The 19,457-nt window shown below is 47.2% G+C and overlaps 1 protein-coding gene across 1 annotated transcript in view; it reads left to right on the forward strand.

Annotated features, from left to right (window-relative positions):
* Positions 1-18,893: 18,893 nt before the first annotated feature.
* LOC143805121 (uncharacterized) overlaps positions 18,894-19,457 on the forward strand; it is a 191,323-nt gene continuing 190,759 nt past the window's right edge. The window contains exon 1 of the mRNA XM_077284006.1: positions 18,894-18,977. Within this exon, the coding sequence (XP_077140121.1) occupies positions 18,909-18,977 (69 nt within the window). The 5' untranslated portion in view covers positions 18,894-18,908. The remainder of the gene's footprint in view (positions 18,978-19,457) is intronic.

The following is a 19,457-nucleotide window of genomic DNA, read 5'->3' on the forward strand; positions in this document are numbered from 1 at the left end:
GCCAGAATTGATGCATCCAATATGATGCACCAATTCTGGGGTGGCTGCGGGGTGGTATTTTTAGCCTGAGAAGGGCCCATAGCTGTCTGCTTTACCTTGGCTGGTTATCAAAAATAGGGGAGACCCCATGTCATGTAATGTTTTTAATTTATTTATTTGGTTAATACATTTACAGTAAGCAACACACGCAAGACATTAATTATATATCTCATGGATATCTATCTAGCTATCTATCTATATCTTTGCATATCTTTAACATCTAAGCATCTTTCTTTTCTGTATTCTATTCCGGCACACGAATGATGTACACATATGACACCGGTGCTGTTTGTTTCAGTACCGGAAATACAGGACATGTGAAGGGGGCCTTAGGGAGTTGTCCCCTGAACATATTATGCCAAAGGGCCTCCATTACCTGATGTTGCTTTGAGTATGGAAAGAAAATTTACCAAAATCATTTCACTAGACAAGATTTTACTTTATGAAGTTGTGCATAGAAACCAGAAATCTTCGCCACAGGGATTGTGTAATGTGATGTTACGCCACTGTTAGCAGCACTACAGTGTGGTAACGTATGGCGGCATCATGTACTGTGTTTCCAAATATTTCATGCCGATCACGGGAAATTTAGAAATTTCAACAATTTCAAAAATATTTATCGAATCTTTGCTGAGCCTGCATATTTAAGCAGAAGCAGGGAAAGTTTCCTGAACACTTCAACCGATCTGCAAGGTCAAGGAAACGGGGAGGGGCTGCTCTGTTAATGGGGGATTCCAGTTTATTCATCTATGCGTAATGAAAATTTCTCCAAACAATGCAAATTGTAAATGAAGTGCTCACCCATATTTCCAAAGGGCTTGTGAAAATGAAGGTTGGAATCTTATTGGCTGCTGTGGATACTAGGTTTTGTAATCTTCACCTCATCTGCACTTTTTTTCTAGTTCACTACTTGCTGTCCATGAAGGTATAATTCTTAAGGTACCGTCACATTAAGCAACGCTGCAGCGATATCGACAACGATGCCGATCGCTGCAGCGTCGCTGTGTGGTCGCTGGAGAGCTGTCACACAGACAGCTCTCCAGCGACCAACGATGCCGAAGTCCCCGGGTAACCAGGGTAAACATCGGGTTACTAAGCGCAGGGCCGCGCTTAGTAACCCGATGTTTACCCTGGTTACCAGTGTAAATGTAAAAAAAAACAAACACTACATACTTACATTGCCGTGTCTGTCGCGTCCCTCGCCTTCAGCTTCCCTGCACTGTGTAAGCGCCGGCCCTAAAGCACAGCGGTGACGTCACCGCTGTGCTTTGCTTTACAGCCGGCACTGACACAGTCAGTGCAGGAAGCTCTGAGCAGCAGCACGGACGCCGGGGGACGTGACAGACATCAGAGGGTGAGTATGTAGTGTTTTTTTTTAACTTTTATAATGGTAACCAGGGTAAATATCGGGTTACTAAGCGCGGCCCTGCGCTTAGTAACCCGATATTTAGCCTGGTTACCATTGTAAAACATTGCTGGCATCGTTGCTTTTGCTGTCAAACACGACGATACACGCCGATCTGACGACCAAATAAAGTTCTGGACTTTCAGCAACGACCAGTGATATCACAGCAGGATCCAGATCGCTGCTGCGTGTCAAACACAACGATATCGCTATCCAGGACGCTGCAACGTCACGGATCGTTGTCGTTCTCGTTGCAAAGTCGTTTACTGTGAAGGTACCTTTATTTACATCCAGAAGTTGTAAACCCGCACAAACCTAAACACTTCTCACAGCTGCGGGTTTGTTATATTTAGTCGTCAATCCTCTGTCAACATGAACCTCACTAATCTCACGCACTCTTTCATCTCCCAGCCCCCATCACTGTTCCCCCTGTCTGTATGTCTGTCTGACTATTGTCTACCATGGTTCCTTGTAGTTAGATGAGAGAGATTGTAGCTGTCTCCATAGTATTCAGTATTCTGTTTTAGTGTTTAAAGGGACACCCTCAGCTGATTCTTGCAGTATGAATCAGACACTGGCTGCATCTTTTCACATATAACCACCATACTACTGACAGTCCTCAATATAAGTATGAAGAGAGCCAAAATGTATAAAAGGTATTATATTTATTAATAATCCAATAAAAATGTGACAACAATGGGAAAAAAGAAAAAATAAAACAGCAGAAAATGTCTCACACTAGGAGACACCACAAAATCCATAATAATAATTTTTATTTATATAGCGCCAACATATTCCGCAGCGCTTTACAAATTATAGAGGGGACTTGTACAGACAATAGACATTACAGCATTACAGACAAACTACATTACAGTCGTTTCACCGCTGGCTTCATCCGGGGGTGTGAAGTCCCCCGGAAGAAGCCAGTGGTGAAACGCACATTGGGGTGGGGAGACGCCACTGTTATGATCTCCAGGTAGTTATACTACCTATACCCTATTTTTCGGTATGTACCCCTTCACTGTTGAGGGCTGTCATGCATATATTACCTTAGGGAAGTCCTGATGACAATTGGGTTGTTTGCCATTTGCTTAAATTTCTTTTGTAGCCTGATGTACCAAGGCACTTTTTATTACAGATTATAAACTGTTATGATCCTTAGTGGCTGAGGATCACAGATTGGACTAGCTAAGTTACTGAACATAGAACAAGCTCTAGGGAGGTGGTAACTGGACTGACTGCAAAACCTGATCCTAACCAAACACACTAAAGGTAGCCGGTGAACGTGCCTAAATTCCTGGACGTCTCGACGCAGCCTAAGAAACTTGCTACCCCTATAGAGAAAGTAAGACCTCACTTGCCTCAGAGAAATGACCCCAAAGATATAGGAAGCCCCCAACAAATAATAACGGTGAGGTAAGGGGAAATTACAAACGCAGAAATTAAAACAGATTCAGCAAATGAGGCCCACTAATACTAGATAGCAGAAGACAGACAGGGAACTGTGCGGTCAGTAAAAAACCCTATACAAAATATCCACGCTGAGAATACAAGAACCCCCACACCAACTAACGGTGTGAGGGGAGAAACTCAGCCCCCTAGAGCTACCAGCAAGCAAGGAAATCACATATTAGCAAGCTGGACAAGGACAAATAAATAACCAAGAAACATATTGAACTCTGATGAGCAAAAAATAACCAAACAGAAACTTAGCTTCTCTTGGCGAGACTGATAGCGAGGGAATTCAGGAGAGATCAAAATAGCAGTGAATACATCGACAGCAGGCAACAACTAATAGTCCAGGTGAGCTAAATAGGAAACCAGCTAACAGATAACGAGACAGCTGATCCAGCCTCAGAACTGCAGAATGACACAAAGAGCCACCAGAGGGAGCCCAAAGCCAGCACTCACACAGTACCACTTGTGACCACAAGAGGGAGCCTAAAAACAGAGTTCACAACAGTACCCCCCCCCCTTGAGGAGGGGTCACCGAACCCTCATCAAAACCCCCAGGGCGATCAGGATGAGCCACATGGAAGGCATGAACCAAATCGGCCGCATGAACATCAGAGGCGACAACCCAGGAATTATCCTCCTGACCATAGCCCTTCCACTTAACCAAATACTGAAGCCTCCGTCTAGAAATACGAGAATCCAAGATCTTCTCCACCACGTACTCCAATTTGCCCTCAACCAGCACCGGGGCAGGGGGCTCCACAGAAGGAACCACAGGCACCACATACCTCCGCAACAAAGACCTATGGAACACGTTATGAATGGCAAACGACGCTGGGAGGTCCAAACGAAATGACACCGGGTTAAGGATTTCCAAAATCTTATAAGGACCGATGAAGCGAGGCTTGAATTTAGGAGAGGAGACCTTCATAGGAACATACCGAGAAGACAGCCATACCAAATCTCCAACACGAAGTCGGGGACCCACACCGCGACGGCGGTTTGCAAAGCGCTGAGCCTTCTCCTGTGACAACTTCAAATTGTCCACCACATGGTTCCAAATCTGCTGCAACCTATCCACCACAGAATCAACCCCAGGACAGTCAGAAGGCTCAACCTGACCCGAGGAAAAACGAGGATGAAAACCAGAATTGCAGAAAAAAGGCGAAACCAAAGTAGCAGAACTAGCCCGATTATTAAGGGCAAACTCGGCCAATGGCAAAAAAGTCACCCAATCATCCTGATCAGCAGAAACAAAACATCTTAAATAAGTTTCCAAAGTCTGATTAGTTCGCTCGGTTTGGCCATTCGTCTGAGGATGGAAGGCCGACGAAAAAGACAAATCAATGCCCATCTTAGCACAAAAGATCCGCCAAAATCTGGACACAAACTGGGATCCTCTGTCAGACACAATATTTTCAGGGATGCCGTGCAAGCGAACCACATTCTGAAAAAATAGAGGAACCAAATCGGAGGAGGAAGGCAACTTAGGCAAGGGCACCAAATGGACCATTTTGGAAAAACGATCACACACCACCCAGATGACAAACATTCTCTGAGAGACTGGAAGATCTGAAATAAAATCCATGGAAATGTGCGTCCAAGGCCTCTTCGGGACAGGCAAAGGCAAAAGCAAACCGCTGGCACGAGAACAGCAAGGCTTAGCCCGAGCACAAATCCCACAGGACTGCACAAAGGAACGCACATCCCGCGACAAGGAAGGCCACCAGAAAGACCTAGCCACCAAATCTCTGGTACCAAAAATCCCAGGATAGCCTGCCAACACCGAAGAATGAACCTCGGAAATAACTCTGCTGGTCCATCTATCTGGGACAAACAGTCTCTCTGGTGGGCAACGGTCAGGTCTATCCGCCTGAAATCTCTGCAGCACTCGTCGCAAATCTGGGGAAATGGCAGACAAAATCACTCCCTCTCTGAGGATACCAGCCGGCTCTGAAACTCCCGGAGAGTCAGGCACAAAACTCCTAGAAAGAGCATCAGCCTTCACGTTCTTCGAACCAGGCAGGTACGAGACCACGAAATCGAAACGGGAGAAAAACAACGACCAACGAGCCTGTCTAGGATTCAGCCGCTTGGAAGACTCGAGATAAATCAGATTTTTGTGATCAGTCAAGACCACCACACGATGCTTAGCTCCCTCGAGCCAATGTCGCCACTCCTCAAATGCCCACTTCATAGCCAACAACTCCCGATTACCAACATCATAATTCCGCTCGGCAGGCGAACACTTTCTTGAAAAGAAAGCACAAGGCTTCATCACAGAGCAATCAGAGCTTCTCTGCGACAAAACAGCCCCTGCTCCAATCTCAGAAGCATCAACCTCGACCTGAAAAGGAAGAGAGATATCAGGCTGACATAAAACTGGAGCCGAAGAAAACCGGCGCTTCAGCTCCCGAAAGGCTTCCACGGCCGCAGGAGACCAATTAGTCACATCAGAACCCTTCTTGGTCAAATCCGTCAAGGGTTTAACCACGCCAGAAAAATTAGCAATGAAGCGACGGTAAAAATTAGCAAAACCCAAGAACTTCTGAAGACTCTTAACAGATGTAGGCTGAGTCCAGTCATGAATAGCCTGGACCTTGACTGGGTCCATCTCAGTAGTAGAAGGAGAAAAAATAAAACCCAAAAAGGAAACCTTCTGTACTCCAAAGAGACATTTTGAGCCCTTCACAAATAAGACATTAGCACGCAGGACCTGAAATACCATCCTGACCTGCTTTACATGGGACTCCCAGTCCTCAGAAAAGACCAAAATGTCATCCAGATACACAATCATAAATTTATCCAGATATTCTCGGAAGATGTCATGCATGAAGGACTGGAACACAGAAGGAGCATTAGAGAGTCCAAAAGGCATCACCAAGTACTCAAAATGGCCTTCGGGCGTATTAAATGCTGTTTTCCATTCATCTCCCTGCTTAATACGCACAAGGTTATACGCACCACGAAGATCTATCTTGGTGAACCAACTGGACCCCTTAATCCGAGCAAACAGATCAGATAATAATGGCAAAGGATACTGAAATTTGACCGTGATTTTATTTAGAAGACGATAATCTATACAAAGTCTCAGAGAACCATCCTTTTCGGCCACAAAAAAATTGTACTCAGGACTTCTCTTATCCCACTTCTGCGATGCATTAAACACTTTTTGGCCTGCTGTACTGTTATGATCCTTAGTGGCTGAGGATCACAGATTGGACTAGCTAAGTTACTGAACATAGAACAAGCTCTAGGGAGGTGGTAACTGGACTGACCGCAAAACCTGATCCTAACCAAACACACTAAAGGTAGCCGGTGAACGTGCCTAAATTCCTGGACGTCTCGACGCAGCCTAAGAAACTTGCTACCCCTATAGAGAAAGTAAGACCTCACTTGCCTCAGAGAAATGACCCCAAAGATATAGGAAGCCCCCAACAAATAATAACGGTGAGGTAAGGGGAAATTACAAACGCAGAAATTAAAACAGATTCAGCAAATGAGGCCCACTAATACTAGATAGCAGAAGACAGACAGGGAACTGTGCGGTCAGTAAAAAACCCTATACAAAATATCCACGCTGAGAATACAAGAACCCCCACACCAACTAACGGTGTGAGGGGAGAAACTCAGCCCCCTAGAGCTACCAGCAAGCAAGGAAATCACATATTAGCAAGCTGGACAAGGACAAATAAATAACCAAGAAACATATTGAACTCTGATGAGCAAAAAATAACCAAACAGAAACTTAGCTTCTCTTGGCGAGACTGATAGCGAGGGAATTCAGGAGAGATCAAAATAGCAGTGAATACATCGACAGCAGGCAACAACTAATAGTCCAGGTGAGCTAAATAGGAAACCAGCTAACAGATAACGAGACAGCTGATCCAGCCTCAGACCTGCAGAATGACACAAAGAGCCACCAGAGGGAGCCCAAAGCCAGCACTCACACAGTACCACTTGTGACCACAAGAGGGAGCCTAAAAACAGAGTTCACAACAATAAACTATGCAAATATGTTTTGGCTTTGTATATACCTGGTTATAAATAATGATGCGCTGTATTTATGGATTTTGTGGTGTCTCCTAGTGTGAGACATTTTCTTCAGTTTTATTTTTTCATTTTTCTATTGTCACTTTTTTAATGGATTATTAATAAATATTATACCTTTCTATAAATTCTGGATCTCTTCATACTTCTATTGAGGATTTTCAGTAGAATGGTGGTTATATGATTATGTCTGAAGTGCCAGTACCACATGAATTTTGGACACATTCTTGTTGCTAATTTAGTCTTTTCACATATGCTGCATTTTATAGAAAATATACTTCAAGATGGTGTCCGGAGGCCGTCTTGGATAAGTCCTAAAGGCCGATTCCCAGCAGCTTCTCCCTGTCCCACTTCCCTAAATTGATTGATTTCTGCATATGTTTGTTTGTAGGGAGAGACAAATCAGTCTAGGCGAGGTGTGTAATTGGGGGAGAAGCTGGCGGGTATCAACCTTTTGAGAGTAGCAGGGCTGCGGAGTCGGAGTAGAGGAGTCAGTGTCAATTTTGGTGGAGTTGGTATAAAATGAACCAAGTCCGACTCCTAAAAATATAATAAATTGGGTACAGTATGTGCTGTGGAGTCGGAGTCTTAGTTGGGAGTCAGGGAAATTGAGGAGTCTGAGTCTGAGGTTTGGATTACTGACTCCACAGCCATGGTGAACTTATTTATACCTGACTACTAATTCAATGTACAGTATGTCTTCTTTAATGCTGCTGCATTTTAGAAAAAGACATGCATGTCTGCAGTAACAGAGCCCGTCTCTGATTCATGCTGCCCGTGAATATGGCTTGAATGGAAACAAGAATATTCCATTCCCTGACTGCAAACAGATTTGTAAATGGTGAGGAATTAAAACAAAGGTAAATATGACCAAATCTGTTTGCAAGACCCGGGTCTAGTGGCTGCTACAGAGACTGCAGATCAGCTTCTTCAGGAGAGAGGTCATAAATAGCAAAGTAGTGGACTATACCCTTTAACTTTGATATTCAGAACATAGACCCCTGAACGCTTGTGGTCATGGAGCAGCTGTGAGAAACTGTCTTTCTGTTTCAGTGAAATGACAGGGTGAACAATAAATCCTGAAGCTCGTTTTTTTTTTTTTTTTTTAATAATTTTTATTCTTTGTAACTCGTCTTTTTCCTGACCGCGAGATGTCCTTCAGTGTTTCAGTAAGAAGAACAAATTCTCAGAAAAGTTCATAATTTGAAAAAGGAAACAAGCACGACTGGCATTACTTCCCTAAACCGAAGTTGGCACTAATATTAATGTATTAGTGTGTCCCCAGAGCATTTCGTTACTTTGGTCATTCAGGGGTTGTAGTCACGTTTTCATTTTTCACCTGCTACAATTCCTCTGTGTGTATCTGGAACTAATACATAAGCTCCAGCCTTTGTATTGAGGGATTGATGCTTCATAGTTTATAGCCAGAAAGCTTACTACTCCTCCTCCTCCGTTGCGTTCTCCTCCTCCTCTGTTGCCTCATTACCCCACATGCCAGCTTTGGAAAATTAACTGGAATGCTGAAATTGGTGAATGACCTGCAAAGAAGATTTAGTGCAATGCAATACTCTAGGTAAGGGTTTGCTCACACTGCCAATATCCATGGCCCCTTACCAGCCTGAGAATAGTAGCCCCCAGCTGTCTGCTTTAGCTTGGCTGGTTGTCACAAATGGAGGGATCCCTCTATTCTTGATAATCAGCCTTGCTAACGCTGACAGCTGGGCGTTGCAGTCCGCAGCTGTCAGTTTGGCATGCTAGTTATTAAAAATAGTTGTGAACCCACACTTTTTTTTTTATTATTTGTAGCGCAGGTGCCAGCTGAATACTCCCATCTGCGATGCCTGCGCTCGCTGTTATCAGCAACAGCAGGCGTAGGCTGATGGGAGTAGTACTATCATCAGCCGATGCCTGTGACTGGAACTAAACCTTTTAACTTTAGTCACAGCTGCTGGCTCACGTTGTCATTTGACAGCGAGGGAGCTGCAGCGCTCTGTCTGGCGGTAATGATCTTACCGCTGTTCAGTTCCAGTGTTTGCCGCGCTGTCATGCAGATGACAGCGTGGCAAACAAAGGATGTTTGGACCCTCCGCAGATGACAGCATGGCAAACAAAGGATATTTGGACCGTCCCATTCATTTGATTGTGGTCCGGGTTCGGGTACTGTTCTCGTACCCGAACAAAACTTGTGTTTTTAACTGTTTGGCCGAACCCACAGGACTCAAAAATAAAGGGAAGAGCAGGCTGCGTACCTGTGGCGCCGGCCTTCAGGTGGCTGGAAGCGCCATCCACGGATCCCCCAGGAGCTCTGTGTACGTGCCAGTGCGGGCGGCACAGTACGCACTGTCCTGGCTTGGTCCGCCATGCTGCCCTCTCTGTGCTGGCTCCCTGCTGGTCTTTGCGTGATTGAGCAGTCGGTGCAATATCCGGAAAGTTCCGCTGGCGTCACAGGCGCAGGACACGCTGGGTATGGGCATGCCCGAGTGACGTCGGGGGTGTGCCGGAAAAATGGCGCCCTACGCAATTCTGGCTGGGATACTGGACAAGACAGCGTGCCCGGCTGGCTTTCGAGGGGGACGGCAAACGTCGGGACCGGAAGGGAGGCGCCACAAGATGGCGCTGGCTACCCCTTCTTAAGGGTGAGCAGCAGAGCAGGTGGGTGCTAAAGGCCCGGGTCATCATACCAGGTGAACAATGACCAAGGCAATCTTCAGCAGCAGCAGCCAACAGCTCACCATCATCGTTGTCACAAGGGAGGCAGCCGTTCGAGTGGTAGAAGCAGCAGCCGTCCAAGCCAGAGGAGCAGGGCATCCCAAGACTCCCCAGTGTCCATAGAGGATATGTTATGTGTCCTACCAAAGCCTCCGAATCCGGTACCCTTGAATGACAGCGGGTGGTGAGTGATCTCCGTGAATGTAATCATTTTGTTAATGGGCCCCTTATTGTTGGTTTAGATCATTAGGAGTGACCTAGGAAAGCTAGCGTAAAGAAGAGGAACAGGGAGTGCGTGCTATACAAAAAAAAGCCCCCTTAGTGGTGGACTGGCAGAAGGACCTTTGCTCTGACTGCATCCACAGAACCATTAGTGAGGAGACCCCTAACTTTGCAGCAAGCCTTCGATCCGTTATTAGAACCGAAGTGGAGGGCTCCCTTTAAAACACTGTTGAAAAAAGGAAAGAAAAAAATTAGAGTTTTCTTCTAACTCTGACTCCTCTCCAAAATCATCACAGGGACAATACTATACGGAGTCCTCGTCCTTCTCCTCGGACAGTGACACGGGGGGCAGACCGTGCTTTCCATCGGAGGACACGGATAAGCTACTTTAAGCCCATAGTTGTTCTAATGGCCCTAAGAAGGAGAAAGCGTCCAAGTCTCTTGAGGAAGTGATGTTTGGAGGACTAGAAAAAACGCACCTTCCCGGTCAATACTAAGGTCCAGGCTCTCATTAGCAGAGAGTCGAAGAAACCGGAGAAATCTGGTGCACTGCCCTCATCCTCAAAGGAGATATCCTTTTGAGGAAAAAGATAGAGTTGTGGGACAAGGTCCCTTGAATCAGTGGCGCTGTGTTCAGGTCTTCTAAGAGGTCAGCGCTTCCCTTGGAAGATTTGGGGGTACACAGGGACCCATTAGATAAGAAGGTGGATACTTATCTAAGACACACATGGGAAGCGGTAGCGGGAGGACCAAAATCGGTAATCGTCGGAACTTGTGCTGCACGTTTCCTAATGATTTGGCTACAACAGCTGGAGGAACAGCTTAAGTCCAAGGTGTCAAGAGATTGACAAGATTCTAACATGTATCTGTTGCACAGAGCCGCAGCATTCCTGGCGGATACATCTGCTGACTCTGTGAGACTGGCAGCCAGGTCTGCTTGTCTATCAAACATGGCAAGACTGGCCTTATGGCTCAAGGGCTGTCCAGGAGATCTGCAGTCGAAGAACAAGTTATGTTCTTTACTGTGTGATGGCCAGTTTTTGTTTGGGAAAAAGCTGGATGACATCCTGTAGAAAGCTAGTGCCAGGAAGAAGGGCTTTCTCAGGTTCTGAGGGGAGCCAAGAAGATCTTCCTTTTGGATGAAAAAATTCAATAGGGGATGTTCTTCGGTGGAAAGAAGAAAGTGGGAAAATAGAACTAATAGAACTAAAAGGGAGTCCGGATTCATGTTCGGCGGTCCTTCCTCCACTTCCAAAAAGTCCTCACAATTATGCCAGAAAATCAGTAGGGGGGAGGCTTTCCCTTTTTATTCAGGCCTGAGAGAACATCTCCAAAACCTGGGTCCTGGATATAGTGAGGGAAGACCTGAAGATAGAGTTTTACCATCTGCCATGTCAAACATTTGTAGTAACCCCCCTTATCAAAAGATCGTCAGGAGAACAACTTGCACTAGAGACAAACAGGTCCTGCACTAGCTTTTGGGCGAACAAAAAGGGAAAGGGATTTTATTCCCCCCTCTTTTTGGTTAAAGATGTCGGATGGCTCATTCAGAACCATCATAAATCTCAGAGGTCTCAAACGCTGGACAAAAAAAATCACACCTTCAAGATGGAGTCGGAGAATCCAGCCATAAAGCTTCTTCATCACAATTGTTTTATGGTGGTAATCGAATTAAAGGATGCTTACTATCACATCCCGTTCCATCTAGACCAGAGGTCCCCAACCTTTTTTGCACCAGGGACCGGCTTTAAGCAAGACCAGTTTTCCATGGCCCGGTGGGGGTGGGGCAGGGGCGGGGCTTTGGTCATATGGGGGTGGGGTTATGGAGGGATGGAGCTTAGTGCATACTTATCATATAATTATGACATTTATAATGAGAATGTGATTCAACTTACCATAGGTTCAGAATGAGTGGGAGCACCATGCTTGTTTCCCTGGTGCTCTGCACCATTATTGCCCCATAGCTGTGCCATATAGTGCTCTGCACCATTATTGCCCCATAGCTGTGCCATACAGTGCTCTGCACCGTTTATTATTGCCCCATAGCTGTGCCATACAGTGCTCTGCACCGTTCATAATTGCCCCATAGCTGTGCCATATAGTGCTCTGCACCGTTCATAATTGCCCCATAGCTGTGCCATATAGTGCTCTGCACCGTTCATAATTGCCCCATAGCTGTGCCATATAGTGCTCTGCACCATTGCCCCATAGCTGTGCCATATAGTGCTCTGCACCGTTGCCCCATAGCTGTGCCATATAGTGCTCTGCACCATTGCCCCATAGCTGTGCCATACAGTGCTCTGCACCATTATTGCCCCATAGCTGTGCCATACAGTGCTCTGCACCATTATTGCCCCATAGCTGTGCCATACCGTGCTCTGCACCATTATTGCCCCATAGCTGTGCCATATAGTGCTCTGCACCGTTATTGCCCCATAGCTGTGCCATATAGTGCTCTGCACCATTATTGCCCCATAGCTGTGCCATATAGTGCTCTGCACCGTCCATTATTGCCCCATAGCTGTGCCATATAGTGCTCTGCACCGTCCATTATTGCCCCATAGCTGTGCCATATAGTGCTCTGCACCGTCCATTATTGCCCCATAGCTGTGCCATATAGTGCTCTGCACCGTTCATTATTGCCCCATAGCTGTGCCATATAGTGCTCTGCACCATTATTGCCCCATAGCTGTGCCATACAGTGCTCTGCACCGTTCATTATTGCCCCATAGCTATGCCATATAGTGCTCTGCACCATTGCCCCATAGCTGTGCCATACAGTGCTCTGCACCATTATTGCCCCATAGCTGTGCCATACAGTGCTCTGCACCATTATTGCCCCATAGCTGTGCCATACAGTGCTCTGCACCGTTATTGCCCCATAGCTGTGCCATATAGTGCTCTGCACCGTCCATTATTGCCCCATAGCTGTGCCATATAGTGCTCTGCACCGTCCATTATTGCCCCATAGCTGTGCTGCTGCTGCTGCAATAAAAATAATAAAACACATACTCACCTGTCTTGCTTGCAGCTCCTCGGCGCCATCTTCCCGGCGTCTCCCTGCACTGACTGATCAGGCAGAGGGCGGCGCGCACACTATATGCGTCATCGCGCCCTCTGCCTGCAGTCAGTGCGGAGAGACGCCGGGAAGATGGAGACAGCGCCCTGCGTGTGGAACGAGGACAGGTGAATATGTAATACTTACCTGCTCCCGGTGTCCCGCTCCTTCCCCCGGACAGCTGGTCTTCGGTGCCGCAGCCTCTTCCTCTGTCAGCGGTCACCGGCACCGCTGATTAGAGAAATGAATTATGCGGCTCCGCCCCTATGGGAGGTGGAGCCGCCTATTCATTTCTCTAATGAGCGGTCCCACGTGACCGCTGAACAGGGGCGCCGCGGACCGGCTGAAAAACCCCAACGGCCCGGTCCTGGTCCGCGGACCGGCGGTTGGGGACCTCTGATCTAGACCATCAGAAATACCTGAGGGTGGCCCTATACATTCAAGGTGTGGTCAGAAATGTTCAGTTCCGAGCTCTTCCCTTTGGGTTGTCAATAGCCCCGAGAGTGTTCACCAAATTTGGTAGCAGAGATGGCGGCCTTCTTTCGTATCTGGAACACAGTCATCGTTTCTTACCTGGACGGCGAACTTCTACTAGTAGGAAGATCGGAGGACCACTGTGCTATGCAGTTAAAAGATGTTTCAGTAGTCTTACAAGGGCTGGGCTGGATGATGAACACTCAAAAGTCAAGACTACAACCCCTAAGGGAGCAGACCTTTTTTGGCCTTGTACTGAACTCTGAGCTGCAGGCTTGTTTCTTGCCCGACAACAAAGTAGAGAAGGTGGTAAACCTAACTTTGGCAGCCATAGAACTTCCACAGATGTCCCTGAGGAAAACAATGCCCCTGTTGGGAACCTTAACAAGTGCAGCGCCCCAGAGTCCTGGTCGTTGCAGTACAGATAGACAGGCGGTCCTGCAGATGTAAGGATGGAAAATGAAGGAAAAGTTGATTAGCCTTATAGTGTTTTATAAGAAGGTCTTTAGTGGATTCAGTGTGTACGTCCTTAAAGGCAATGTTAAATTATTGTTCAGAAACTTGCACTTAGTAGAATACCTGGTTGGGTAAGAGAAGTTATTTATAGTATGTTATTTAAAGTAATTAACCATGTTTGTAACGTTCAAGTGTCCTTACCTCCCATAAAGGGAAGCTCTGGTCAAATTTGCTTAATGTTACTGCATTTCAAAATTGTATGTCTTTTTGCTGACATGTATTGTTGTTTTCTTCCCAGTCCAGGAGTACTGGATTTAACCGGGGGGGAGTGCAGCACCCCAGAGTCCTGGTCGTTGCAGTACTGATGCTCCGCCGCTAAGGGGGGCTATGGTACGTCTGATGGCACTGAAGGAGTTCACCTGACCAGGTATCACAGACACCAATACACTTCCCAGTCTGGCCTCCAGGGGGAGCTAAGGGTGCTATGTATTAGGCCACTCCTCACAGTCTGGTAAAACTGGGGGTTGGATAGGAAGTTAGAGAGAAAGCTGACTGGGTTGGAACCAGGCAACATCCTGTGGCAGAGGGTGTTGCAGGGGAAGATTCAGGGGGGTCCCTGTCAGGGGTGGGATCCTGACAGAGGCCTAGCGAACAGAGAGAACGTTACGGGACCGCGCCTGCACCTGATCGCGGCGGTACCCTAAGAAAGGACAAGAAGCGAGGTTTATTGTGCTGAGTGAGAAACGAGATCAACGCAACAAGGAGAAACACCAGTAGGAGTCGTGCTGTAAGACGAGGCAACATCCTACTGAGGCGCGCAGCCGGTGGCCGGAACGCCGAGGAAGTATAGAGCTCCAGGCCTAACTTCAAACCTACGGCAGGACAGTCAGTTATAGGCGGGCTGTCTCACCCAAATCACCTAAGAAGACATAGGGGGCAACAACAGGAGAGGGGCGACACTAGGGTCCAGGAAGAGCTCCGAGCCTACCCGTCATACGGGTGCGTCCTAGCCATATCATCTGGGGGACGAAGAAGAACATCATAATCGAGTTGTGAGGGAACTTCAGAAACAGACACAACAGTTGTGGGGACTATCCCGTAAGCACAGCAGGGGAGGACCACAACACACAAGCGCTAGAAGGTAGGCACAGATTTCCACCTGCAAAGGGAACTCTAGAGGTGCCATCGGACCGGCCGGACTTGCGCAGCCCGGTTAACCGTATTCCGGACTGAGGATCCTGAAGCCTTCAGTAAAGAGGTAAAGAGACTGCAACCTGGTGTCCTCGTTATTTACTGCGACCTGCACCGCACCATAACATCATCACCACCCACACCTTTCATTGGGCGCCCCTCAGCAGGGTCACGGACCGGGTCTAGCCACCGTGACAACCCCAGGACAGAGACTCAGAGGCCCGGTACCGGGTACCCCTCGGCCCTGCGGCAGTGGGGGCGCTACACATCCTGCATCCCAGTAGTGAAATGGACTTAATTCCAAACCAGGCAGCTGCAATGGGAGATACTGTCTGCACAGAGATCACTAAAAGGGCATTTAGAAGGGAAGGTAAATCTTTCTTCAGACGCTAGGATTTCCCTCAGATGGTGGACCAACAGGGCGAACTTAACATCAGGAGTCCCATGGGTAAGGCCATTAAGCGACATAATCACGACAGACGCGAGCATCTCTGGTTGGGGGGCACATCTTAGAGGTCAGGCTGTTCAGGGGTCTTGGGCACCTCCAGAGTTGGAAAGGTCATCAAAACTAAAAGAATTGTGGGCAGTTAGAAAGGGCTCTAGAAAGCTTTCTTCCTCTTCTCCTGGGTCGCCACGTCCGCATTATTTCAGACAACCAGGCCACAGTGGCGTATATCAATCACCAGGTGGGAACATGGTCCCACCCTAATGGTAGCAGCAAACACCATCCTCCATATGGCAGAACAGCATCTTTTGTCCCTTACAGCACTACACATAAGGGGAGCAGAGAATGTCTAGGCAGACTTTCTAATCTGCAACAAACTAAAACAGGGAGAATGGGCCCTAAATCCCAGAGTGTTCCAGGAGATAGTCTATCTGGGGGTTGCCGGAAATAGATCTGTTTGCCGATAGACACAACAGGAAGGTAAAATGGTTCTGTTCTTTGAACCCCAGGGAAAACCCATTTGCAGTAGACTTCTTCCAAATTCCCTGGGACTTCAGGTTTGCTTACGCCTTTCCTCCCATGGTATCAGTGGTCGTGAGGAAGATTAGGGAGGATTAGGCGAGGGTGAGTATGATTGCCCCCTTCTGGCGAAATAGACCTTGATTTTCCCTGTTAAGGACAATGTCACTATCAGATCCATGGATCCTGCTGGAGATCCCAGACCTTCTTATACTGGGGCCACTATTCCACACTCAAGTAAAGGGCTTCTATCTAGCAGCGTGGAATTTTAAAGGGCAGTACTGAGTAATGGTGTTTTCGTCGGGTCTAGTTTCCACCTTGCTAGAAAGTAGGAATCCCATAACGATGAGAATCTACGGCAGGACATGAAATTTTTTTTTAGGAAAGCTACTAGGCCTAAAGATTCCAATTGGTCCCAACCTAGAGTTCCTTCTGTTGGGATTTGAACTGGGGTTGGCTACTAGTACCCTTGAAGGGAACCTGTCACCCCCCTCAGGCGTTTGTAACTAAAAGAGCCATCTTGTGCAGCACTAATGCTGCATTCTGACAAGGTGGCTCTTTTAGTTATGCTCCCTGCACACGCTGAAATAAATGCTTATAAAATGTGCCCCCTCATACCGTGAAATTGTCCCGGGGCGGGTCTTTTCCCTCTAATCAGACACAGCACAGCCATCACTCCGGGCCTGTGCGCACCGGGCGCTGCCTCCTCTTGCTTCATTAGCGTCCCTGGACCTGCGCTGTAAGTTCGAAGGGCAGCGAAATTGCGCATGCCAGGAAAAAAATACTTACAGCGCAGGCGCCGGGACGCTAATCAAGCAAGAGGAGGCGGCGCCCAGCGTGACGGCTGTGCTGCGTCTGATTAGGCGGGAGAGACCCGCCCCCGGGACTATTTCACGGTATGAGGGGCACATTTTATAAGCGTTTATTTCAGCCTGTGCAGGGAGCATAACTAAAAGAGCCAGCTTGTCATAATGCAGCATTAGTGCTGCACAAGATGGCTCTGTTAGTTACAAACGCCTGAGGGGGGTGACAGGTTCCCTTTAAGGTCCAGGTGTCTGCTCTGGGTGCATTATATAGTTGTAAGCTGGTGGCTAAAACTTGGGTTGCAAGGTTCATAAAATCCTGTGATAGATCCAGACCAGTCCCGAGGGTCCCCCCATGGGATCTGAACCTGGTACTAGATGATTTGACCAAAGAGCCGTTTGAACCCGTACAGGAGGTATTGTCAAAATATCTTACCCTCAAATCGATCATATTAGAGGCTCTGACATCAGCCTGTAGGGTGAGTGATCTACAGGCCTTTTCTATAAATGCTCCGTATACACAAATATATGAGGATAGAGACGTGCTAAGGCTGGTTTCAGACTTGCGTACGGGAGTGCTGTGGATGGCAGCGTACTTCATCCCTTCTTCCTCCCTGAAACCACTCCTATGCTTCCTTGCGTCCTGCGGTGCCTTGCGTGCCTATCTTTAACATTGGGTACACAGGGACATAAGCTGTATGCGGATGCCTCCGCATGCACCGTTTTGGCGCTGCGCCGACTGCAACAAAATGCAACATGTTACGTTCGGTGCAGTGCCAAAACGGCACTATTCCCCACCCTTTTTCACCTTATGGGTGTGCTCTATAGTTTGGATGTGTTTATAATATGGTGTTGGTTATATGTGTAAATTAATCGGGAGGTCCTCTCATGCTCTGTAACCAGCTAAAGCGGGGGAGAGGTACTGTCGTTTATTTCAGTAGGTTCCTCTCCTGGCTGGGCGGATCCCTCTCGCAGGTGTGCTGTCATGGGTTCTAGAAAAACCAGCTACCGGTAAGTAACCTTGGTATTTTTCAGGCATCCCATAAAACCCAGCCTACAGAGAAGAAAAATGCACAGAAAAACCCAAAACACACATTTCAGCAGTAAGGGTATGTGCACTGCGTTTTACCTGTGGATTCCCCATGGATTTAGTGCAGTTTTTGTGCTGATTTCGCCTGCGTTTTTACACCTGCAGATTCCTATTATGCGGAATCCGCACAAAGAATTGACATGCCACAGAAAATAAACCGCAGCGTTTCCGCGCGGAATTTTCTGCAGCACGTGCACTGCGGATTTGGTTTTCCCTACGTTTACATGGTACTGTACAACGCATGGAAAACTGCTGCGAATCTGCAGCCAAATCCGCAACCTGTACACATACCCTAACAGCGAGGAGAAGTTTTCATAAAATCATATCCACTTTTCTTGGCCAGCTAAATGCATAAACAAGATAAAAAAAAAAAAATGCTGTATATACGCTACATGGGGACATGTCCTAAAAGGAGACTAAGGCTGGTTTCACATTTGCGGTTGCATCCGCAGCGTTTGTACCGCATATATCCGCATGCGTTTTGTATTCCTATATTTAACATTAGGGACGCATGCGTTTTTGCTTTTTCGCGTTTTGCCGTGTTTGACGACGCATGTGTCGTTTCGTCGTTTGCGGCTTGGCGCGGAAATGCTACATGTAGTAATTTTTAGAGGCGTCAATTTGCCGCTTGGAAACGCATGCGGTCGATTGCGCAAGGATTGCGACAAAAAAAACGCATTGCTGTCTATATGAACGCATGCGTATACAAGCACATGCGTTTGGTTGCGTTCATGAACGCATGCGTTCCACAAGAGAAAAACATGTCTAGACAGTGATAAGCCACCCCCCACATACAAGGTGATAAAGGGAGGGAGTGGACAGTTGCAGGTCTCTTCTCAGCAGACAGCCAAGCAGAGCAGACACACCACAGCACCTTGAAGCAAACAAGCCTCTGAACAATGTGAGTATATCCTAGCCAATGCCTTTATTTTCTAATTTCTTTCTTTACATGTCCTAATTTCTGCCATTTCTTTCTTTCTACATGCATCAGAATGTCTTCTTCGGATTCTTCTCATGAGGAGTTTCTTCCTGGGCCGTCTGAAGTCGAGCATGTCAGTGAGGTGAGTACTTGCCTCGTCAGATTGGTAAGTATTCACTGTCACATCTACACATGTGACAATTTGAATTTTTCTTTTTTTTTAGAGCTCTTCTTCTACTGCGGCAGAGACAGGGCAGGAGCAGCGGAGTCAAGGTCCGGTGGAAAGACGGCAGCGGGTACGTATACAAGGCTGACTGTTATGGTTCTCAATGGCAAGAGAACATAGCCCAGCAAACATAAGAACTAGCTCTTGGAAGGATGGAAACTAAACTGACCATGAACTAAACCTGCCGCACAACTAACAGTAGCCGGGTAGCGTAGCCTGCGTTTTATCCCTAGACGCCCAGCGCCGGCCGGAGGACTAACTAATCCTGGCAGAGGAAAATATAGTCCTGGCTCACCTCTAGAGAAATTTCCCCGAAAGGCAGACAGAGGCCCCCACAAATATTGGCGGTGATTTTAGATGAAATGACAAACGTAGTATGAAAATAGGTTTAGCAAA

This window comes from Ranitomeya variabilis, chromosome 2 (assembly GCF_051348905.1).
Source record: "Ranitomeya variabilis isolate aRanVar5 chromosome 2, aRanVar5.hap1, whole genome shotgun sequence".
Lineage (NCBI taxonomy): Eukaryota > Metazoa > Chordata > Amphibia > Anura > Dendrobatidae > Ranitomeya > Ranitomeya variabilis.